The sequence below is a fragment of the Cololabis saira genome, chromosome 14 (genome assembly GCF_033807715.1).
Source record: "Cololabis saira isolate AMF1-May2022 chromosome 14, fColSai1.1, whole genome shotgun sequence".
NCBI classification, from domain to species: Eukaryota; Metazoa; Chordata; class Actinopteri; order Beloniformes; family Belonidae; genus Cololabis; species Cololabis saira.
In genome coordinates this window covers 33,866,923-33,892,213 of record NC_084600.1, presented here as the reverse complement: position 1 = coordinate 33,892,213, position 25,291 = coordinate 33,866,923, and the positions used below count along the sequence as shown (strand labels likewise).

At 40.1% G+C, this 25,291-nt stretch overlaps 1 protein-coding gene across 1 annotated transcript in view; it reads left to right on the top strand.

The window, feature by feature from the left end:
* fstl4 (follistatin-like 4) overlaps positions 1–25,291 on the top strand; it is a 242,900-nt gene that overhangs the window by 150,577 nt on the left and 67,032 nt on the right. Inside the window, exons 5-6 of the mRNA XM_061740511.1 lie at positions 13,051–13,241; positions 17,866–17,986. Coding sequence (XP_061596495.1) covers positions 13,051–13,241; positions 17,866–17,986 — 312 coding nt within the window. The remainder of the gene's footprint in view (positions 1–13,050; positions 13,242–17,865; positions 17,987–25,291) is intronic.

Here is a 25,291-nt window from a genome sequence, read left to right as displayed (position 1 = left end):
GGCCCTAATAATAATAATAATAATAATAATAAACATCACAGATACAATAGGGTCCTCGCACTTTCAGTGCTCGGGCCCTAATAATAAACATCACAGATACAATAGGGTCCTCGCACTTTCAGTGCTCGGGCCCTAATAATAATAATTGATAAGAATAGTGAAGTGTGTGTTTGTTCAGCAAGATTCTATCATCCTCTTTTTCACTCTCTTTCTTTTGTCTGGATCCTCTAAAAGTCTTCACAAGGTCATTGCGTTTTTGGAAGGTGTAATGTGATAAGTTATCCGGGGCTCTCTGTTGTCAGTGGGGCACATTCAGCCAGAGGCAGCCTTTTCCTGCGGTCCCATCATTCAGGCAATTTAAAATGTGTATACTCATGGGATCATCAGGCAGCAGCTTGCAGGGCTCAGTAAGAGCAATGAAAGGCCTGAAGATTACTGTAACTTACACTGCAGGTGTAAGGGAGAGAGGAGGAAGGCTGCTAAAAATGTAATCAACGGCAGAGCTGGTTCTCAGTCTTAATCTATTAGAAGGACCAGGGGCTTTGTAATTATTTTCTTTGGCTAAGCCTGCTTCACTAGGGCTTAAGTTGCTGGTGTGTTTATAATCAGTCCGTGCCATTAAGGATCAGATCATTGTGCTGTTGTTGCTCTTCATGTTATGTTCTTCAGTTCTTCAGTTTAATTTTCTTCACAATTTCATTACAATGTTACTAAATAACCATGATGCAGTGATGCATCAGCAGCTGTATATTAACATAAAAACAAAGATGTTGAAACCTTTGCCATAGCTACCTTTGTTCAGTGATCACACCTTCACCCACACAACTAGACAATGTAGTTTCTGATTTATACAAAACACTAATTTCCCTAGTACAGTAAAAACTACATGGTCTGCACAAACTGCACGGTATGCGTGTTACATGTAAATTGCTGACCTGCTAAACTCAGGGCTGCATGTTTATCCACACTGCCAACCTCTCTCCTGCAGAGCTGCTACGATGCAGCTGCAGTCTGCATATTTATTTTTTTTTTTTCCTTGATAATGGCTATGATTTTACAGTCCTTTGTAATCTAGAGTTAACCGGATGTCCCTTAGGACCAATATCATGCAAATGCTGAAATTAAAAGAATTTTAACATTTCTGATATAAACTATGGTGAAAATGGTATATTTGCTGATCAGGAATGATTGAGTTGTGTATTTTGAAGACAACGCATTGAAAGGGGCAAAACATCTAATGTCTAGAGGACAAGTGGCTGGGACAGATTTTTGGCACGTACAGTCCATACAAAGTGCAAAACTGCCAGTAAAGGAGCAGCACATTGTCTGTCGGACACCTTATTAATGCCACAAAAACACAAAACAATCTCGGGATGGGCCATGCTTGAAGCAGGATAAAAAGTAACAATGATTGTAGAATTTGCAATGGGGACTTTATCCTTGAAGGAAATGGTTTCTAAAACCACGAAAGGCGTTGAAATCGATGCATTTGGCAAGTCTATGTAAGTCATACTTTACTTCAGTCAAGCAGGACTTCTTATGACATGGAGTTTGATCACAAGACGGGGGGGGGGGGGGGGGGGGGGGGGGGGGGTATGGAGGGCTGATATGTATAGACCTGATGTGCAATTTGAGAAGGGGGTTTAAAAATGACAGGCTTGTAGATGGACATGTAGGCAGGTGTTGAATGCCAGTGTTCTATTTCTCCTCCACGAATGTACCAGTACCTTTGGTGGTGCAAAAGGTTTCTCATTTCATCACCGACAAGCTGCACAGGCTCTGATAAGGCTTCCCAAGGACACACCGATCCACTCTGCTGAATGGATGGTGCGGGAAACTGGCCGACAGCTTGTCTGTTCTCAGGAAGTCTAGGGGCATCTCTTTAAATCAGTGAAGGTTGTATGTTAAGTGGTAAATGTGGGCTCAATTTGAACTGTAAATCATCACTTTGAACTGGTCTGATATGACAGTACCGCCCAGGCTATCAGTAGCAAGTCCATATAGGATATTACTGCAGAGAGCAAAGATTTCATGTCATCCATCACTGAAACCATGATTGTCACTCATTGGTGAGCTGTTCCTATCAGTGGACTCCTCAAGTGATGTCAGTGACATCTTCATAATTTGACAGCTCTTTTTCTTTAAGCTCAGCTTTCAAGAGTACTGTTATAGATGATCAGTTTTATTAGGGCCCGAGCACTTACAGTGCGAAGGCCCTATTGTATCTGTAGGAATTTTTTTTTCTTTTTCTTTTTCTGACGAAATTAGGGCCTTTTTGCCCACCTTAACGTGCCCCAAAAGTCACCAAATTTTGCACGCAAGCCTGGGCTGGCAAAAAATTTGATATTAAATGGTTTGCATTAATGGGCGTGGCGTAATGGCTCAACAGCGCCCCCTAGAAAACTTTGTGCCTCAAGCCCCACAATACGGTTTGACGTACATGCACGAAAATCGGTACACACCTGTATCATGTTGCAACTTAAGGAAAAGTCTCTTGGCGCCATGCCCGAAACCAAACAGGAAGTCGGCCATTTTGAATTAATCGTGTAATTTTGCCGCAATTTATGCAATTTCTTCGGCCGCTTCTTCGCCCGAACTGTAACGTGCACCCAGGTGTGTTATACATCAAAATACACAATACACACAATACATTTGAAAGCCTCACGCTTAGTCTGAAATTCCCGAGCTGGAAATCAGAGAAGCCAGATTTGTTAGTGGGTAGTGTACCGGCCCCCTGCTGGTGCTTATCTAGAGTTTCTGTCTGAATTTTCAGATTTCCTATCTGGATTATTGATCAGTACAGATAAATTCATCATAGTGGGTGACTTTAATATTCATATCGATGTTGAAAGCGATAATCTTAAATTAGCTTTCAATTCTCTTCGAGAATCGATGGGTATCTCACAAAAAGTGGACAAAACGACGCACTGTTTTAATCATACCCTCGATCTCGTTCTCACCTACGGTGTTGAAACTGATGGTCTGTTGGTGTCACCTGTAAACTCCCTTTTATCCGACTATTATTTAATAACGTTTGAATTTAATATTGTCGATGTTGAAGTGCAAAATAGGAGGTATTATTTTAGCAGATGTTTGTCTGATGAAGCTATTGCTAAATTTAGGGAGGCCATTGTTCATCTTACGACAGTGGAAAATAGTGAAGTAGTAGAGGCCAGTGACCTGGGTTCTACCTCTGCAGATGTTCATTTCCTTGCTATTAACACTGCTTATTTGTTGCATTCAGCTTTAGATGAAGTTGCTCCTTTTAAAAGGAGGGTTTCTAACCATAGGAGCTTAACTCCCTGGTATAATTCAGATATCCGCATGTTGAAACAAAATGTGTGTAAAATGGAAAGGTAGTGGTACTCTTGGAAGTCTGTAGACGCCTATCGTGAATGGAAATATATTCTAATAGTATATAAAAAAGCAATTCGCAAAGCCAGAACAGCTTATTGTTCATCGTTGATAGAGAATAACAAAAATAGCCCACGTTTTCTGTTCATCACTGTAGCCAGGCTGACAAAGAGTCACAACTCTGTGGAGCCGTGCATTCAAGCAGCTCTCAGTAGTGAAGACTTTATGAGGTTCTTTAACAGTAAAATCATGAGAATTAGAGAAGAAGCCGGTTGTGGGCGTTTCTTCAGCTTTAGCGACTTCCTTAGGCTCTGACTTGACTCTAGACTGTTTCGATGCTATAGACCTCCCTGAGCTGACCTCACTCGTCAATAGAGCTAAATCAACCACATGTATGTTAGACCCCATCCCGACTCGACTATTCAAAAATGTTTTTTCTCTTATTGGTACAACAATACTGGACCAGATCAATTTATCCCTAAACGTAGGATATGTACCACAGATTTTCAAAGTTGCAGTAATTAAACCTTTACTTAAAAAACCTTCTCTTGACCCAGACATCTTAGCTAATTATAGACCAATTTCCAACCTTCCATTTGTATCTAAAATTCTGGAAAAGGTAGTTTCAAGCCAGTTATGTGACTATTTGTATAGAAATGATCCGTTCAGAATGCATCTTAGCACAGAGACAGCACTGGTTCGAGTCACAAATGACCTTCTTATGGCCTCAGATAAGGGATTAGTTTCCATACTGGTTCTACTGGACCTCAGTGCTGCTTTTGACACTGTAGATCATGGCATCTTACTGCACAGGTTAGAGCATGTTGTTGGGATTAAAGGGACAGCTCTACGTTGGTTTAAATCATATCTATCTGGCAGATTCCAGTTTGTTCACGTACATGAGGTTTCCTCAGAACAGTCGAGGGTCTGTTATGGTGTTCCGTAGGGTTCAGTGCTAGGGCCAATCTTGTTCAGTTTATACATGCAGCCATTGGGAAGTATAATCCAGAATCACAGCATACACTTTCATTGCTATGCTGATGATACGCTGCTCTATTTAAATTAAATTCAGATAAAACAGAGGTTATCATTCTTGGTCCAGAGCATTTTAGGAAGGGATTAGATGGTGTTGCGATGGCTTCCAGGGCAACTGTGAGAAACCTGGTCCTGCTCAAGGTTTCTTCCCTCCTACAGGGGAGTTTTTCCTTGCCACTGTTTGGCTTAAGGCTTTTCTCCCACTAGGGGAGTTTTTACCTGCCATTGTTTATGTAATAATTGCTCGAGGGTCATGTTCTGGGTCTCTGGAAAGCGCCTAGAGACAATTTTTGTTGTATTAGACGATATACAAATAAAATTGAATTGAATTGAATCAAAATGTGCGTCTCGATCCTGCGACGATGCGCATTACTTTTCTCAGTCAAAAGCGTTACCGTGGCGACGATAGACGCCGAAAAGCGCGCCCCCCCTTCATCTGATTGGTCCATATTTGATAGTTCCTACTTTCTGCCATAAGTTTTGAATGGTTTTACATAAAGACTTGTGGGTGGTGTCATCGGACTCGGTTTTGAGTCCTTGAACATAATTGATGCAAATTAGCCCCGCCCCTTCTTCTGATTGGTCGATATTTGATAGATCCTACTTTCTGCCATAACTTTTAAATGGTTTGATATAGAGAGTTGTGGCTGGTGTCATCCGCTAAATGTCCAGGCCTTAAGACATCTACATGCAAGTCATACAAGCGCTTCCACTGCAGCACGCCTGAACGTAAACAAGGGTGCGAGGGCCTGTTCATCGCTGCTTGCAGCTTTAATTGATCTTGCGTTCTGTGAGTTTACACTTAATTTTGTCGTACAAGCTACAGTGACAATAAAGTGATACTTTCTAATATTTGTAACTGCCTCTCTATCACGCTACTGCTGATGTTGACCCAGCTCACAAGAAACTTCCCTTCAGCTCCCCACACTCCTGCTTTTCAGCATCCATGGATGATGCTCAGACAGCATCTGTTTAGCATTTTGTCTCACTTTTCTTTATTTGGTAAGCACTTTCCAGAGCAGAATTCTGCCTGCAACATGCAAAATTAATTTGTTAGACTAAATGCTTCTGCATTTTTTTGACACTTGCATTGATGTGCTCTGCATACCTCAAAATTATCCCTGAGGTATTGATTCTGAATCTGAAAGCTATCGGGTACCCAGACATACCGCATCAACTATCAGCTTCAGAAGTTGAATTAGGTGATTTGGCATTCCATAATGCTCCTGTTTTCAGCCAGTACTACTACTGTAGTCTGACGACCACCAGCAGCTACAGTACTCCCCTCTGCTGGACCTGGACCCAGCTGTCTGACTGTAATGATTTGATTGTTTTTCTTAGGGGTCTCATTTATAAAATGACTGACTAACCGCACAATAAATCAATAAAATAGCAGATTCTTGGAAACCTATTTGTAGCTCCTGGTCAATTTTCTCTGTCCATACTGCAAACTAGGTCAATTTCAAGGTTATTCAAGGCTTTAAAAACCCAGAGTTCCTTACCTCAAGCAACTTCCTTCATATCTTGGATCTTGCTGTCAGGACAGTTGGGTTTCAGGGAGTTTTATTTCATCCCCACGGTCTCCAACTAGCTAGCCATGCAGAGCAAACCTTCTTATGAAAAGCACTTCGGAGGCATCCGGTGTGCTTTCAAAAAAGAAAAAGAAAAAGCAGCCAGGATGCAAAAAGTTTTTTTTTTTTCCCGAGAAGTTTATCATTTAGAAGATGCACTAAGATCAGGGTTAAAAGATAGAGAAAAAGGTGAGTATTTTATAACACAATGGCCACAGAAGAAATGCTGGATGAATGATAAAGCCCAGGAGAAGGCGATTTCAACAGCTGCCAACTTCGCTTATGCCGTATGAGGCTCTCATGAGACTTGTGTCACCCTTCCAAGATTGGCTCCGCTCTCTCGGACCTTGTTGCCCTCAGGAGTAAAGAGTGTCTATCATATCCATAATTATCTGGAAGGGAGGTCCATCACTATTGCATCTGAGCAGCACACAGGCTGTGTGGCAGTAAATAATCCCATCATCTCAGCCAGAGGAGGTCAGGCAGGCATAAATTTAACATGGAGCAGGTTTACATGCTGTAGGGCATTGAAGGGAGGGTTTCTTTTTATTAGGGCCCAAGCACTACAGTGCGAAGGCCCTATTGTATCTGTAGGAATGGTTCTCGTTCTCGTTTTTCTTTTTCTTTTTCCGACGAAATGAGGGCCTTTTTGCCCCCCTAAACGTGCCCAAAAATCACCAAATTTTGATCGCAAACCAGGCCTGGCGAACAATTTGATATCAAATGGTTTGCATTAATGGGTGTGGCCTAATGGCTCAACAGCGGCCCCTAGAAAACTTCGTGCCTCAAGCCCCACAATACGGTTTGACGTACATGCACGAAAATCAGTACAGACCTGTATCATGTCGCAACTTAAAGAAAAGTCTCTTGGCGTCATGGCCGAAACCGAACAGGAAGTCGGCCATTTTGAATTAATCGTGTAATTTTGCCGCAATTTATGCCATTTCTTCGGCCGCTTCTTCGCCCGAACTGTAACGTGCACCCAGGTGTGTTATACATCAAAATGTGAGTCTCGATCCTGCGACGACGGGCATTACCTTTCTCAGTCAAAAGCGTTACTGTGGCGACGCTTGACGCCAAAAAGTGCGCCCCCCCTTCATCTGATTGGTCCATATTTGATATTCCCTATTCTCTGGTATAACTTTTGAACAGGTTGTGATAAAGACATGTGGGTGGTGTCATCTGACTCGGTTTTGAGTCCAAATTAGCCCCGCCCCCTTCTTCTGATTGGTCAATATTTGATACTCCCTTTTTTCTGCTATAACTTTTGAATGGTTTGACATAAAGAGTCGTAGGTGGTGTCATCTGACTCGGTATTGAGTACTTTACCTTCATTGGCATGAATTAGCCCCGCCCCTTCTTCTGATTGGTCGATATTTGATAGATCCTATTTTCTGCCATAACTTTTGAATGGTATGACATACAGAGTCGTGGGTGGTGTCATCTGACTCGGTTTTGACTCCTTCTCCTTAATTGGTGCAAATTAGCCCCGCCCCTTCTTCTGATTGGTCTATATCTGATAGTTCCTACTTTCTGCCATAACTTTTGAATGGTTTGATATAGAGAGTCGTGGGTGGTGTCATCCGCTAAATGTCCAGGCCTGAAGAATCTACATTCAAGTCATACAAGCGCTTCCACTGCAGCACGCCTGAACGTGCACAAGGGTGCGAGGGCCCGTTCATCGCTGCTTGCAGCTTTAATTCTGTTTGTTTTAGTCATACTCAAGAACACGTTTTATTATGCCTTGAAACAAAAACATATGAACTTTATGGGCCAAATAATCTCTCTCTTTTCTTAAAATAAGAAGCAGAAGCAAGGCCTCATTAAAAGCTCAAAAAAGGCTTCTTTTAAATGTAAGTGTTGAGGAAAGATTTGAAGATCGTACTTCTAACTTCTACAAAATGCTTCATTTAAAAAAAATAGAGCCTCAAAAACCCACTGCACACCTTCTTCATGTTTTTCATGAACAATCAACATTTTTTAAATGTACATCATTATCATGATTAATGTACCATAACTTGCTGCTTGGATTTTATTATCTGCATTTTCACCTATGTTACAAAGGAACTTGTAGGGCTTTCATCCAGAGATGCATTCTCATTTTTTTTTTTTTTAAATCTTTCCTTTCAGGGCTTCCATGATCTCGCTTCTTCTTAAATAACTATGACTTTTCTTCTTCTGGTACCGTCCTTTCCCTTACACATGACAGCATTTCTTCTCCGGCTCGCTGTCTTTCTGTTTGTTTCTCCCTGCCTGACATTTATGATATAAGAGCTTTTGAGGATGTTTTGAACAGTGCAGAGCAGCTTTGTCTCCGGGACATTGGGCGTCCATGGTGCGAGCAGCTTCGGATCACTCACTTAAGCAGCTAACATTTCAAACGGGCAGTAAAGAGAGTCCTAGTCCCTCTGGAATAATAAAGCAGAGTCAGGGGTGGATGCACTGTAATACAGACAGATTTTTCTCTGCCACAGCTGCAGATTGTGCTCCAGCAAAATGAAGGAAAACTGAATTGGGACATGTTGTATACATAACACAAAGAGAGCAAGCATGATTCATTGTACTGTCCAGGTGTATGACCTTCACATGATGGTCTTTAGGCCATCACTGTAATTATTTGCCAAACCACTATTTTTGCAACATGAGTGTTTATGTTGTTTTGAAATTGAAAAATTACTTCTTTGCCAAAGTTGCTTGCTTTTGACATGTCAAAGCTTGGGTATCAGACCGGTGAAGAGGGAGCTGGGGATTTCTCAATATTTGATTACCGGTAGGGCTGGGCGATATATCGAGATTTTAATATATATCGATATATTTTCCAACGCGATATGGTACGAGACAATATCGTTTATATCGATTTTTGAAAAAAAAAAAAAAAAAAAAATTTTTTTTTTTTTTTTTTTTTTATGATTTTGATATAGCTTATTTTGTGACAAATGGACTTGAATGTTTTATTTGAGATTTGCACAAATGTTTTGTTATTTGCACAACTGTCAACCTCAGTGGAAAAGTCTGCCTGTTACTGTCTACATTGTATTAATTACAGTGTATTTTAATTTAATTGTTATGCAGGAAAGGGATATTTGTTTTATTTTATTCAAGAAGCATTTTATTCTATATATGCAGGCAGTTTATTTTTATTTCATTTGTTTTATACATGTTGATATTGTGCAGACCTCTGTTAACAAAGGTACCTGTGTGACATTTGGCACGAGGCTTTGTATTAAAACTGACTGTTTTTTTAAGGGTTTGCCTCAGAAAAAAATGAAGCTAACAAAGATGCTATGCTATAATGCTTTGGGGGAAACCCCAATTATGGCACAGAAAAAATATCGAGATATATATCGAGTATCGCCATTTAGCTAGAAAATATCGAGATATGACTTTTGGTCCATATCGCCCAGCCCTAATTACCGGTGTTGAGGAAGTGTTTGTTTTAGCTTTGTATATCTATTGAGTGTGACGGAGTATCTGTCTCACCTCACGCAGTCCTCTAAAACAATAAATAGAATGTAACTGAGATTTATTGGACCGATTTACTTCCTTTTTGTGACTTGCTTTTTTCTGAATTGACCTCCACCATTAAGCAAAACACCTTGATGGATGCACTTGATAACCAGATCTGAGTACTACAAATTAGAGGTCCTTGAAAACACAAGTTCCAGTCTTGTAATTTTATATGCACTATGAGTTGTTTCTGTATGCGATTCATCAAAGTAGGTATGGCACAAAAACATTCCTCTGGCATCCTTTAAATTTCATTTTAATCTTTTATGATGTATTGGCGAGCAGTAAACTTTTTATTCCCTAGCTCAAAATAGCCTCCAATAATCATTTAATTCATTTTTGTTTGATGTGTGCTACAGCCAGCTGTTCTTTGGGAATAATTTATTGTGCATTAAAAGTTGAACTCATGCATTTTTATGTACAATTTTAAAAACTAATGTTATTCATCTTTAGAAATGATTTGATAGATTTTTTTTTCTTTTGAATTCAGAGGTACAGTGCTTTGAACCTAAACGTCAAAGCAGGTCTGATCAGCATCCGGATGCACCCATATGTTTGGAGCCTTCCGCCTCCGAAAACGTTTTTCAAAGGGTTAGAAAACAACAGAATAATGTTGGTATCAATGCGTCTACCCAACAGTAGCGATAGAAGTGATGAATTACATATATAAGGGGGATTTAGATGTAAATTAATTTAGCTTTACTTGAATATATAGTAACTACAGTGTTATTATTTTTTTATTTTAGCATTGCTTCTTTTTCTTTTCAAGTCTTCTTGTTACTATTTCACAATTTAAACAAAAACCTTCACAGAGGTAAAATGTTGAAAAAGTTAGGCATGCTATTATTTAATACAAACAAAATACAGAAAATATGTGAATTTCTATTAAGATGGACCTTTAAACTTACATCTTGAAACATGCCTGGATCACATATGTATGAATCTTATAATTTTAACTAATTGTTATTTTTAGAATTACATAAGAATAGTTGTCTGTACTTTGAAACAAGCTGTTTTATCTCCTGATGGTTTGTAATCTTCCACTGAGTTCTCCATGCTTTAGTACGAGCTCAAAACAGCTAGAGGAGAAATATTTAACATTATTTTCTTTATTTTGAACTAGCAAGCAGAGCTGCTTTTAACTTTTATGGAAAAATAGAGGTGCACACATTGATTCTCACAATCAACTCTTATATTTTCTCAAATAATACGAACCCAAGATATATTTTCACATCAACTTCATTTCATTTGTCAATATACATCGATTTTCTTTCTTTTTTTGCATTTCAGGCCTGCAATACACTCTAAAATATGTTGGGACAGTAAAGTTCTTGCAGCTTTACACTTACAGAAGAAATCGGTCTTGTGGTGTTCTTCTTGGTCCAGAGTACACGAGGCCCATTTGTTCCAAAACCGATCTGGAATACTGATTCGTGTGACTGCAATACACATTTTCAAAATCAATACCGCCTCAACTGATTTCTCTTTTTTCTGCTTTTGCACTGCAAAGTCTTGTGTGATGTTTGTGAATGTGGTTTCTTTGTAGTGGCCCCTTTTCTTTGTGTTACTATCAACTTTTTACAGAAGGTTGTTCATGATGCAGCCCTCTCTGCAGCTGGAGATGGTGGGTGTCAATCGTAGGCTCTCACCCTCATCTGTTACACCCTGAGATACTTGTTTGATGATATTATGCACTGTAGGAGGAGAAATATCCAAATCCTTTATCATTTTTCTTTGAGGAATATTGTTTTTAAACATTTCAAAGATTGTATCATGTGTTTTGTTGATCAAGCAGAGATCCTCTGCAAATTCTTCTTCCTCAAAGACTTGGCCTTTCATGTATAATGCTTTTCTACCTAATAGTTATTGCAATTACAGCCCACGCAGATATCTTCCCCCAATTATTCAGAAGATATAATCTCTCCAGTGAGATCTGGGTGCACACTGAGGCCTCTGTGCTGTAGCCAGCTCAGGTCAAGCGCTTGAGATTAAAGTAGAGTATGTAGTCTCTTAGGTTGATGAAGACTTAGGCCACGTTTACACGTAGCCGGGTATTTACAAAAACGGATATTTTCCCCTCTACGTTTTCAAAAAAATCCTCGTTTACACGGACCCGCATGAAAACGCTCTTAACGTCATGCAAGCCAATCAGAATCCTGGAAAAACATCAACAAATGACACGTGTGTAACTTCCAGTTAAGGGCTGATTTATGGTTCCGCGTTACATTAACGCAGAGCCTACGGCGTAGGGTACGCGGCGACGCGCACGTACCTTGCGCGTCGCCGCGTACCCTACGCCGTCGATTTAACGCGGAACCATAATTCAGGCTTCATGCTGCTGGCTGACGCGCTCACAGGCTTGAATGAGCAGGAGGCTGGACGGGGGGGGGGGGGGAGTTACTTTTAAGTGTGACTTTAGAATATTAAACAGGTAAAATACAAGAAAATATTGACGGTGGCCAAACTAATTGTAAACACAGGTCGCACACATGACGCTGGTGAGTTTCTGGTGCATAATGTGACGTTCTGAAGCTTAAATCTCCGTTTTCCTCTGTTTAGACGCAAACGGGAAAACGGAGTTTTTGAAAATCTCCACTTTGGCCGGAGTTTTCAGAAATGATCGTTTTTGGTGACTTTGACCTCCGTTTCCGTGTAAACGGACGGCCAAAACGCATGAAAACGCCTCCGTTTTTGTAAATACCCGGCTACGTGTAAACGGGGCCTTAATCCCCATGAACCGGAGTGTTTCCTGACATGAAAAGACACTTTGCATGCAAACATATGCATGCAGTGGCTGGATAGATTCATGGATGCTGGGCCAGAAAGAGTAATATTGTTCTCACTCATGGTTTTTGAGATGTCAGAGGATGTTTGGCAATGAGATATGTTGTCATGTGGCCTCAGATGGCGGTCTCCTGCTCGTCAGTGATCTGGAGGGATATCACATAGTGATTTATTCATGTCAGGATTTTAGTTGTTTTCATATTTGTTGTCTGATCTCAATGCTTCTGACGTGGTTGTATGCTGTGCTCCTCTCATCCTCCCATCAGCATCTCCAATGCTCCCACCAGGTGTGGTACATGTGGTACAAAACCAGAGCGGGGACACTAGGACAGAACATGAAAAACATCTTCATGCAGTCTGTTTCTGGTGCTAATTTGCTTTCTTTCTATCCACGATAATTAATTTGTTTGTCCTTCACAGCGTGTGACAAATGTGTTTTGCATAATTTTTTGATTGTTAAGTGTATGGAAAACGTTAAGTGCCTCATCTAATTAATTCGTGGTCTCTCATTTACTCTGCACATTCTCATCAGAACCTTGCAGAGAATCACGAACTAGACACGCAGTGTCGTTTTAAACTGTGAGCTTCAGTCTCAGACTAACCAGGTCATTAAGCTTCAGAGGGTGACAATATTTACATTTTTGTTTTCCGGTAGATTCAAGAATGACTTGTAAATATTCACAGTCCGCATGCTAGAAAGCCGTCACCTAAACACATTTACAGCCACAGTGCAAAGGCTTCCCCAATTGAGATTAATCAAATGTCGTTTTAATCCATATCTCTGTGTTTACCCTTGCAGGCAGCGCGTGTACCATGTCAGAGTACAACAGGCTAAAGAACATGCTGCTGGATATGCAGCCAAAAGTGTCGAAGACCAGAGAAGAGAACCAGCAGAGAGACATGGAGGAGAAGCGAGCGCTGGTGGATACCATGTTTAAATACCTGGATGTGAACCAGGATGGCCGGCTGGTCAGTGATGAGCTGGAAAAGGTGGGTCTCAAGCTGATAAGGCCTGATTAACACGGCATCATAGGTGTATCAAACTGTGTCGGCAGCAGATTAATTCTTAAGACGGAGAAAAACACACATGAACGAGGGAGAAATGTTGGATATAAACCTCACTCTGAAGACTTTGAGGGGAGTTTTTTTCTGTGGGGAGTATTTACTGTCTAATACTTGTCTCAATTTGTTTATAAGAGTGCAAGAAAACAGAAACTGAAGAAAAAAAAAAAACAGATGTCAAGTGCAATTTGAATGTAATTCAAATGCAAAACAGCTCTCTGCTCATTCAGGACAGAAGTCAACTGCATTTTGCATTCATCACCCCACCAGGAGCAGCGGTGGCCCTGAGGTCAAACTATAAAGTGGATTAAATGACATTTGGCTGTAACATTTATATTAAACTTGTCAAACAATAGGGAAAAAAAGATGTTTACTGAGCTTCTCTCCAAGCGAGGCCTGAATCTGTGGAGAGAGTCGACATTTTCATGGTGAGGAAAGTAAATTATTGTTCGTATTATCTGGTTCAAGGAAATGGTCATCAAAAAGTGGTGTTAATCAAACTCCTCCCAGACATTGATAAAGTCTGCGTGGCTGCTGTTCGACCAGTGCAGCGCATGACATTTAGAGTCAGTGTTGGCTGCAAACTGCAACAGGAGGATTCAGTCGTCAAATTCTTCAGCTTCTTATCATTTAACATTTTCAAAAGGTTTTAGTTCTGAAACAAAAATGCTGAAATATTGTGATATTGAAGAAGTTTAATATTTATCAGTAATTTAAATGCAGTTTTTTTTTAAATGCCAGAGTATCTGGCAAGACTGATCTTTGTCAGCTCTTCGTTATCATAAATTATGGCAAATAGTGTCTCCTTTTTAAAATTTAAAGAAGACAGTGACTGTTGCCTTTTATGGTACAGCGCTATTAAAAGATTTACCAAAGCTGGCATGTCACAGAAAAATCTGAAGATAAGTCGTTCTTACTGTGTAGAAATTCATAAACTTTGTGTCACACAGATTATGGTTTTAAGGATCAAAGAGGAACGCGAGTCATCCATCCAGACTGTCTTCACTTTGAGATCTGTCTATTGTCACAGATAATCTTGGGGGCTAAAGTTCTGTACTTAGGGTTTAAAAATAATTCATTCAAATGCCACAGGCAGAACACTGTGACAGTGAACATTTGGCTGAAGTCAGCTCCAGGCAGCAACAGTAGAAAAGTAAATAAATAGTGTTTGCGACATCCTTTAATTTGCATGTCACATGTGCAGCTCCATAAAGAATCAATGGGAGAAGCTGAATGAGGTTTTTACTTTGAGGTGGCTGACTCGAGGGATGAAAGTAATCTTGAAAGTTACTGGGGGTAATATTGTTGGCATTTTGACATGAAACTCACATTTCACATTATAGAACAAAAATTCAACGGTTAAAATAGTAAAAGATGATAAGACTTCCAACTGTCTTAAAATGAATGATGATTTGAGATGAGAGATGATATTTCTCTGATATTTTAATCACGATTAATATTTCAAGTTTATTATTCGCAAATTTGAAACATGAAAAAGGGGAAATGTGTGGGCACCCTGCAGGGCCGGTACTCGGTTACACCCCCTTCGGCGAGAAGCATGGCTTTTAAACGCTGTAGCAGCTAAGAAGCTTTCTACTCCTGCTTTGGGGGATTTCTACCCATTCCTCATTAAAAAACCTTCAAGTTCTGCTAAATTCTTAGGCCTTCATGATGCTTTTGATATTTTCTGAGGATTTTTGGATCATGTTTTGTGGATTTTAGAACGCCTTGTGATTAGGTTCATGATCGGGCGCCACATATCCCGCTCTTTGTTTTTAGCTTTTGACAAACAGAGTGATGTCTGCTTACAGAAAGCTATGGTATTTAATTTGATCTATTCTTCTCTCTCTTAATGAAATGCTCCTAGTGTCACTGGTTGCAATGAAGATCCACAGCATGACTGACCCACCGTCATGCCTGTAATTGGATAGGTGTCCAGAGAGGACGTATTAACCTAACTGCTCCCTCTGATTTGTTTCCAGAAGACATCGGTCCAGTTCAAATGTGCCTTTTGCAAACTTCTGATGCTGATTCCTCTGGAGTCATGCTCTGGGTCTGGGAAAGCGTCTAGAGACATCTCGTTTTGTAACAGACGCAAAACTGAATTGAATTGATTTTTTTTTTTGCTGGCAAAGCAAGAAAAGTTGAAGACTTTTATGGAGGTGCTATGGATGGACAAAATCTTCCATGAGTCAAATGTTGGTTTTAATTTCACTTATAAAAAAGTGAAGAGAAACTATCCTAGAATCCTTCCCTTCCTCTCGACCTCACCTCAACCTTTAGACGGCTGCAGATTGTTGAGTCGGGATCTGAGGAGCCTGTATTTAAAATGTTTGATGGTTGTTTTGTTTTTTTCCAAGATGGTCTTTCTTAATGGTATTTATTGACTTGTCATAGTCCTCAGGCTGATGCTGGTTTGATTCTCCTTGGATGCCTGCCTGTACATCACACTCATTTCTCTTTCTCTCACCAACAACCTCTTCTGCTAAATTAAACTTGTTTGAAGAATGTGTCATCTTTCGCTGGCACTTTGGAGATTAGTGGTTTACTTTCTTCACTTGTTATCAACAATAAAATAAATCTTGTTCTGCAGTGCCAAAATATTTACCACTGTACTGTCAAATTGTTTTTGTAAAATGATTATAAAGAGTCGATAATAAGAATAAAAGCATCTTTGTAGACTGGCACTGCGTCATTGTAGCTCGCAGCATTCAGGGTGATGAGTCTGAATGGATCTCTGGGTAATCTGGCTCACACTTCTCCAGTATTCATCTCAACAGTATTATTTATATGCTGTCTACCTTCAAAGGTATTTGTTGAATCAGATTGTTTGTTTCAGATTTGAGCTTTAATCAGGATGTGAAGAAATGTTTGTGTCACTGCAAAGTAGATTAACTGAATACAGTGAACCAAATGGCTGACTCTCTGTAACTAAGTAAACTTGATCAGGCTGACCATAAAAGTAAAACATTGGCACTATTAAATATCAAAGACACCATGTCTAGCTTCGTACAGTTTTAGTAAAACGATTAGTGTTAGCCCATGTTGAATATGAAGCATCAAAAGTTTCCTTCCGTGGTCATGTGGTACCGGTTTGAGTCAGAGATGGATGCATAGTAGCCCTGAGGAGCAATTTATGACGCAAATGTGTGCAGTTATGTCGTGATTTTAAAAGGATTAAACATTTTTTGAAGTAAGAAACTGCTGATGATCAAATGTTTTCCATTTTCACTGGGTGGAGTTCACTGGAGCAGTGTGGACGCCAGGCAGAAATAGTGACGACAGCTGAGAAATGCATCTGCACTCTACACACACTAAAGCTTGTGAAACCCTCATGCAGGCTGTTGGAGAGCTTAGAGATGCAAGTTTTAAAATCATAAAAAGAAATAAGTAATCATGAGGCTTGAAAGATCGGATAAAAGCATCTTCATTTACAGGATGACTTAACTATTCTGTTTAATCAAAAGCTTAACGCAACTTCATATTTGGACAGATATTAACCGTAAAACAGTCTGGTAATCAATATCTGTGTAATTTCTGTATCAAGGAAGAGCTTTGCAACCATTTATCTGCTTGAAGTGAAGCATGTAGAAATGTTTGTCTGCCCGGGAAATAAAATAACTCTGGGAGTTAAATACTAGTGTGACATTCAAATCGGATTTTAAAGGTCATATCTGAAATTTCACCTCTCTTGATTTTTCTGCAAGTAGCGTTAAATTTTGAGACATTTACATATGTCTCCACTCAAGCTGTTGATAGAACATTTTATTTAAGCTCACAGTGATGTACAGAGAGGTGCAGTGTGTGTAAATGCGAGAAATGAGGTTGGGCTTTTTAATAATGTTGAATGAATATCTGGTATCTTGCAGGATACCAGTTGTCAAGGCTTTTTTTTAACTTGAGGAATGGTTCATCCATCACCACAACGATAAAGTAATGAAAGACTTCAAGCATTTAATAACTTTACATGAGACCATAACAGTTTTGAACAGAATATTATGATCCACTCCAGGCAATTGATTATGAAGATCTAACAGCAGAAACACAAAGAGCTTTATCTCATCAGAGTTCAGCATTGTCTCAAAAGAAGGCCATTCAGTGTTGTTTTCCCTCACCCAGATGTACCTCAGACACAAACATGACACATTTTCCTTTTGAAACAAATGTATTTAGCAAAAAAATGCAAAAAACCCACTACACCCATAAAGTTTGCAATTTATATCAAATAATAATGGTTAATGATTTCCATCTAAACTGTGTTTGTTAAAAAAACTTTTACTTTTATTTTTGACATCCACGTTTATCTTTGATTACGTGTAAACAAAAACTGTTTTGGGAAATGGTGTATTCAGTTGCAGATACTCTTCCTGCAGGGGCAAACTTATTTAAATAAATATATATATATCCGAAACTGTCATCATCTCTTTGAAATGCAACGTTTCATTTTATACACAATGTGCATCATCCTGCTGCCGAAGCAAGAGAGAAACATGCAGACTATTCTTTTTCTTTTTTCCGCTCACCTCTATGATTTAATATATTCTGTTGTCAGATTTCGATGAAGGAGCATCTGGAGGACAGTTTGTTGGAGTGCACCATGCAAGATCTGCTTCGCTACGATGACTACAACAACGATGGACACCTCAGCCTACACGAGTTCTACACAGCTTTCCGTAAGTCTTCTGTTGCATCTTTTCATCTGTCTTCCTTTCGACTTTTTTGTGTGTGTGTTATTCTCTGTTTCCTTTCAAGATACAAAGACAGGAGCCAAACGTAACTGGAGTATCTGCTACTTTTGCAACATTTTAAGCTTTTCCACTATTCCTTTGATATAGTTTAAGTTTGTATTCATTTTGTGTGCCTCTTGGTTATTTAGTTTGCATAAGCTGACAAATGGGAATATTGCAAAATACTTTCCCCCAACTTTCAGAACGCATTCTTACAACCATAGATGATATGATAATTACTCTGTAGGGCATAACTAGTGTTCATATTCAGCCGTAATTATAATAACATCATGTTGTTGTTATAGTTACTGAGGCTCATACAGAGCGGGCTGAGAGTTTTGGCAGTTTCCATTTTATTAAGATTAATAATCACTGATGTTACTGTCGAGTTGACATCATGATTTCTTGATCCCATGGACATGCCCTTTAAACACATTGTATCCGTTGTTTTTCCAAATCATTATAAATACGCGGTAAAACCGCTGAGCTCTGAACCCCGCAGGGTGATAACCTCTGCGAACATGTATCAACAAGGTGGTTAGTTTCCATTTTCAAGATTTTATTTTCAGCTTGTGCAGGCCAATTAAGACTTAGCAGCAATTCTGCATCCTGATGACTTTCCCACCATTATTCTGTGACTGTCGTCTAACCTTCCAGATGGACGGTGAGCACCGTATTTGACGACTTAAGGATTTTCCTGCAACGTTGCAGGTCGGGTTTGTCGACAAATTTTATGTTTGACAAGCATTTGAAGGGGTGGATTGGGACCAATAACGAGGTATCGATCAGATGATATTCAAGGTTAACTGTTAGATTGCAGAAAGGCAACAGCAAGAGGGAGTCGTCATATATGAGCAGCAACATCTGGTGTTCTGAACATGAAGGCACTGCATTTTGTAACTGTGCATAACTGTGCCAGTGTGTCCTGAAATGTAGTCGGTACTTTCTCCGGTAAGTAGATTGGGAAATGGGGCAGCCAGGAATCACAGGTGGGCTTATTCGAGTTAAAATTCACCATAGGGACATGAGCTTGGAAGTCAGAAATATAATATCAATAATGGGCTTTCATCATCATAATTTGGGGTTGTTTCATCATCATTTGGGGTTGCTTTAGTCAAAGCAATAAGAGCAAAATTTCATTTAAAATAATTAGTTAAGACTACTTTTTTTGGTAAGTTTGTAAAGTGAGTGCCGAATATTAGTAAAGCATATATTTTCTTGAAAGATGAAGATGGAAGCGCTCACATTTACCATTTGGAAAAGTTATTGTTTCTTTGATTTTTGAGAGCAGAATTTAGGAGCAGGAACGTTGCCGTGAAATAAAAGTGGACTCTTCGTGGGACTGTGTCTCTGCAACTGCTGATATCTGGACAGCTTAGCCATAAAAATTTTCTCAGGATGACGTGTAATTGTTTTAACAAAAGTTTGCATATAAAACAGTTGCTCTGGTGTGCAAACACATCAAAACCAGAGACACTTATGTGTTTAGATCAAACTTTATAAAAGTATTTAAAACAGACTGGCTTGCTGATTCTGACAAGATGCTGCAGTGAACTTCCACGGACAGAAAGACACAACAAATGGCCTCAACAGGGATGTACTTCATATACAGCTAGTGTCCTTTTAGATTCGAGGCGAAAGGAGAAAAAAAAAAGAGTAGATTTTAGCCCAACAACAACGGTGTAACTGTAAAGTGTAGTTCTGATGATTAATACAAGTTGTGAAATTCACAAGCGTGCATGCAGGTCTGAAGTTTGAGGAGAAGAGACGCAGTTAGCAATTTTGTAGTGTTCACTGGAAAGCCAGGTAAAGAATTACAAAATAAAATTAAAGCTGCAAGCAGCAATGAACGGGCCCTCGTGCGTGCAATTTTCACCAATAAAGGTTAAGGACTCGAAACTAAGTCCGATGACACCACCCATGACTCTTTATTTCAAACTAGGGCTGAACGATTTTTGAAAATAATCTAATTGCGATTTTTTTCCTCAATATTGCGATTGCGATTTAATATGCGATTATTTTTTCAAGGTCGTGTTCTCATGTATTTTTCAACTACACAAGCAATGAACCAGAGCCTACGCAGTGGGATACGGCGTAGCCTACAGCATAGGCTCTGCGTTGGTGTAACGCGGAACCATAAATCAGCCTTCACTGTCCGCCGACACGCGCCCGGCTCGTTGCCGCGCGCATTTCCTCGCCACGCCGACTCATATATTTAATACATTTATAAAGCGCATATATTTATAAAGCCCCGCCTGGCCGAGCCCTAACACTGAGGCCATGGGAGGTTACGTGGCACTGTGAATTGGCCGAAGAAATGGCATAAATTGCGCCAAAATTACACGATCAATTCAAAATGGGCGACTTCCTGTTCGTTTCGGCCATGGCGCCAAGAGACTTTTCTTTAAGTTGCGACATGATACAGGTGTGTGTGCATGTATGTCAAACCGTATTGTGGGGCTTGAGGCACAAAGTTTTCTAGAGGGCGCTGTTGAGCCATTAGGCCACGCCCATTAATGCAAACCATTAAATATCACATTTTTCACCAGGCCTGGCTTGCGTGAAAAAATTGGTGACTTTTGGGGCACATTTAGGGGGGAAAAAGGCCCTCATTTCATTGGAAGAAAAATAAAAACGAGGATAACGTCTCCTACAGATACAATAGGGATTTCACACTGTAAGTGCTCGGGCCCTAATGATGTTATTATTATCTATTATCAATGTTAAATACCTGCAGTCCACAGTACCTGCTGCTGGCAGGCCACAGAGGTGAGGGAGGGAAGGTGAGGGCCTGAACTCATCCTCCTGTGGCTCTTCAGCATCTAGATGGCATTCTGAAAATAAAATTTAGCCATGGTTTGTCAAAATTAAAAAAAAGCTCCCAAAAGCAACATACACAGAGGAGAAGAAAGAGATGAAGCTTTCTTGAGAGTGAGGAGAAATGTACACACTGAGATATCTTTACAGAGGAAACACATCCTGTGATTATTATTATTTTTTTTTACAAAAACAAAAAGCACAAGAAATCTTGGTGAAATAAAAAACCAGTGTACCACCTACGCCTTTACCTATAACTAAAAGTTCAGTGATGTTTCTTTAGTTGGTGTTGCTCTTCTCTGTTGATCCATCTTGTTGTTCTGTAGCTTTGAAGTAGGAATCAGGTCCCATTTCCCAAAAGCACGACTCGGCTTCAGTGTTGATTCCACACTCAATAGATTTGTGCTCTAAAGAAAAGCTTGGCCTGCCCCGTGTTCTCCTTTTCTTATTTAACTTATAAACCTTGACAAGAACACTGCTTTACAAAGCTTTGTTTTGTTGTCACCTGGATCTTATTCTCTTTTCCATCTTCTACAGCAAACGGAATCGAAAAGAATACGATCATAGAACACTCCTGATTACATTCTTATTGATCCAGCCTCCATTATTAGATCTTTTACAAGTCCAGCTGGTCGTGCTCAGTGACTTTTTTTTTTCTTAAGTCATTATTTAGCTTGACTGCCTCTTTGGAACCACAGTTAAGTGGATTCCACTTATACCCCTGAGCTCATGCGTAGTGATGCATCATAGATATTACTGTTAAATAATAAGACAAGTCAATCACATTTACATTTGTCTGACAAACATACCGAATGATGTCTAATCCAATCAATATATACAATATATTGATATATATACAGCCGTGAATCACTTGATCCATTGATAATCACTTTTCCAAGGATGAGTTTATAATGAAAGGACACCATTAGAAATTACCGGGATGATTTTCAGTAAAGATGATGACCGGGGGTGCTGGCCTGCGGTCCCCACCCCCGGTCATCCCGTTGCTGCTTCCACCTGCCTGCTGTGCTGTTGCCGTCCCTGACCCACCAGTCTGGCCCTCGGCAGGAGGGTCCCCCCTGATGAGCCTGGTCCTGCTCAAGGTTTCTTCCCTCCTAAAGGGGAGTTTTTCCTTGCCACTGTTTGGCTTAAGGTTTTTCTCCCACTAGGGGAGTTTTTACCTGCCATTGTTTATGTAATAACTGCTCGGGGGTCATGTTCTGGGTATGGGTCTCTGTAAAGCGTCTAGAGACAACTCTGTTGTATTAGACGCTATATAAATAAAATTGAATTGAATTGAATTGAATTAAAGAGCTGTAACAGGAGAAGGCTTAAAAAGCTGCTTGTCCTCTAGGATTATTAGTGCCCAGACCAAATGGGAGGTTTGTGTTGTGCTTACCGAAGTACAAGGAGTGGCAGCCTGCCTGTCGCCCAATGATACCTGGGAGGCAGTGAGGCGCGGGCTGATCTGAACTGAGCGGTCAAACCACTGTCACCTGCGGTTACGAATTAGACGAAAATAAGACATTATGCTATTCGGGTCGCGTTCAGTTGGAACGGTTATAGCTATATAAATCATAAATACTGAAACATCATTGGCTGATTGGCACGAAGGTGCAGGCGTGTGTGACACGAGGAAATTTATGGAGATAGTCAGGGAAAAGTTGAAGACGGGGAAATTGAAAACAAAAAGGTACACAGATAGAAAAAACAATATCTGGGCAAAATTTGATGAAAAAGTACATTAAGATGATACACGTGCTGTATTTAATTTGTTGGTCTAATGAACCATGGGTGTTTGAACGTTTAGGTTAAGACATGTTTATTCTTAATGCAGGGAAACAGGCTATAGCTCCATGATAATGCTGGCGTAAGACGTAATGTCCAACTTGTGCAGTAAAATGTCGGACAGACGTCTATAGACTATATGCATAATGGCACATTAGCATATCAACACAACCTTAAGCCAACGATAAATCAAGAGCTTACCTTTATTTCATTAAAATGCAGGTCAGGTTTTAATTATTTGTTCACCAAAATGTGCGGTTCCAGTTGCGGTTGACTCGGCTGAAAATATTGGCTGATTGCGGGTCATATCTTAACCTACCGGCGCATTGCGGCTCGGAGCCCTGGACTGAAGACACGGCTATAGAAAATGGAATTACTCAAACAAGTAATGAATTATCCGAGATAATTTGCTGTCAGCTGTTCATTGTCTCTTTCTGGTTGCTTTTTTCACCAATATTTGTTAGCAGTGGCTTATTAAAGCTTGAAAAATGAACGACCTCCTCCGTGCAATGAAGCGTTCAGCCCCCCCTGCAGTAGACCATTGCAGGACCGAGATAACGGCGGGGAATCAGCTCTGGTCTTCCCTGATGGGATTCAGTGTCACAGAGATGTGTTTCCTAACATTCATTATAGTGTCAACATTGTTGAGTAGTGGATGTCTTGTACATGTGCCCTTTGTATCTAAATTAAAGCCACTGTAATTATGTATCAGTAAATTTGCTATAATTTGCCTTATAGACGCGGCCACCAATGCTGACGTTCAACAAAATACAAGAGTGCATTTCCATTAGCTCATAAGTGAACAGGCTCACTGAGAGATAGCTGGAGCCTACAGATGTAATGTACATGGTCACACAAGGTCACAGCTCTCCTGTGGTTACACGCACAGTTCATAAAGCTGGGAGACATAAATTCATAACCGAATGCACGTCACGTAAAGTATATGAGCGTTTGTAAATGCAGTCGGAGATATTCATGAAAGATTTTGAAATATTGAATTTTTTTCCTCTGTGTCTGGTGCTCAGCGCGAGTTCATGTATATTTTTGCAAGTTAGACAGGTAGCGTGGGAAAGCCGGGCAGGATAAGCTGTAGTATTCTAAAAGACATATACTATATTGTGAAGATATGCTGCTATCAATTGTTGAAATCCAGCAGTGAAATAAATTAATTCCATTATAGAAAAGCAGTTGTCATACAGTAACAGATTCCTGGTCAGGAGGATGCACATTATCTTTTATTAAAAAATACAGGCCATTTCTCTCACAGGACACAGGTGTAGCATTATTTAGACGGCTTGAATAGGCTGAATCTCTCCATATAACATAGTTGTGTGAAAAAGTGTTTGCCCCCTTCCTGATTTCTTTTTTTTTTTGCATGTTTGTTGCACTTAAATGTTTCAGATGATCAAACAAATTTAAATATTAGACCAAAATAACACAAGAAAACACAAAATACAGTTTTTAAATGAAGGTTTTTTATTATTAAGGGGAAAGAAAAATCCAAACCTACATGGCTCTGTGTGAAAAAAGTGATTGTCCCCTAAACCTAATATTTTGGTTGGGCCTCCCTTAGCACCAACAACTGCAATCAAGCATTTTCCATAACTGGCAATGAGTCTTTTACAGCGCTGTGGAGGGATTTTGGCCCACTCATCTTTGCAGAATTGTTGTAATTCAGTCACATTGGAGGGTTTTCGAGCATGAACCGCCTTTTTAAGGTCATAACAGCATCTCAATCGGATTCAGGTCAGGACGTTGACTAGGCCACTCCAAAGTCTTCATTTAGTTTTTCTTAAGCCATTCAGAGGTGGACTTGCTGGTGTGTTTTGGATCATTGTCCTGCTGCAGAACCCAAGTGCGCTTCAGCTTGAGGTCACGAACAGATGGCCGGACATTCTCCTTCAGGATTTTTTGGTAGACAGCAGAATTCATGGTTCCATTTACCACAGCAAGTCGTCCCGGTCCGGAAGCAGCAGAACAGTCCCAGACCATCACACTACCACCACCATGTTTTAATGTTGCTATGATGTTCCTTTTCTGAAATGCCGTGTTTCTTTTACACCAGATGTAATGGGACATACACCTTCCAAAAAGTTCAACTTTTGTCTCGTCAGTCCACAGAGTATTTCCCCAAAAGTCTTGGGGATCATCAAGATGTTTTCTGGCAAAACTGAGACGAGCCTTTACATTCTTTTTGCTCAGCAGTGGTTTTCGTCTTGGAACTCCATGCAGGCCATTTTTGCCCAGTCTCTTTCTTATGGTGGAGTCATGAACAATGACCTTAATTGAGGCAAGTGAGGCCTGCAGGTCTTTGGATGTCGTTCTGGGGTTTTTTGTGACTCTTGGATGAGTCGTTGCTGCGCTCTTGGGGTCATTTTGGTCGGCCGGCCTCCTGGGAAGGTTCACCACTGTTCCATGTTTTCTCCATTTGTGGATAACGGCTCTCACTGTGGTTCGCTGGAGTCCCAAAGCTTTAGAAATCACTTTGTAACCTTTTCCAGACTGATAGATCTCAATTACTTTGTTTCTCCTTTGTTCCTGAATGTCTTTGGATTGCAGCATGATGTCTAGCTTTTGAGGATCTCTTGTTCTACTTCACTTTGTCAGGCAGGTCCTATTTAAGTGATTTCTTGATTGAGAACAGGT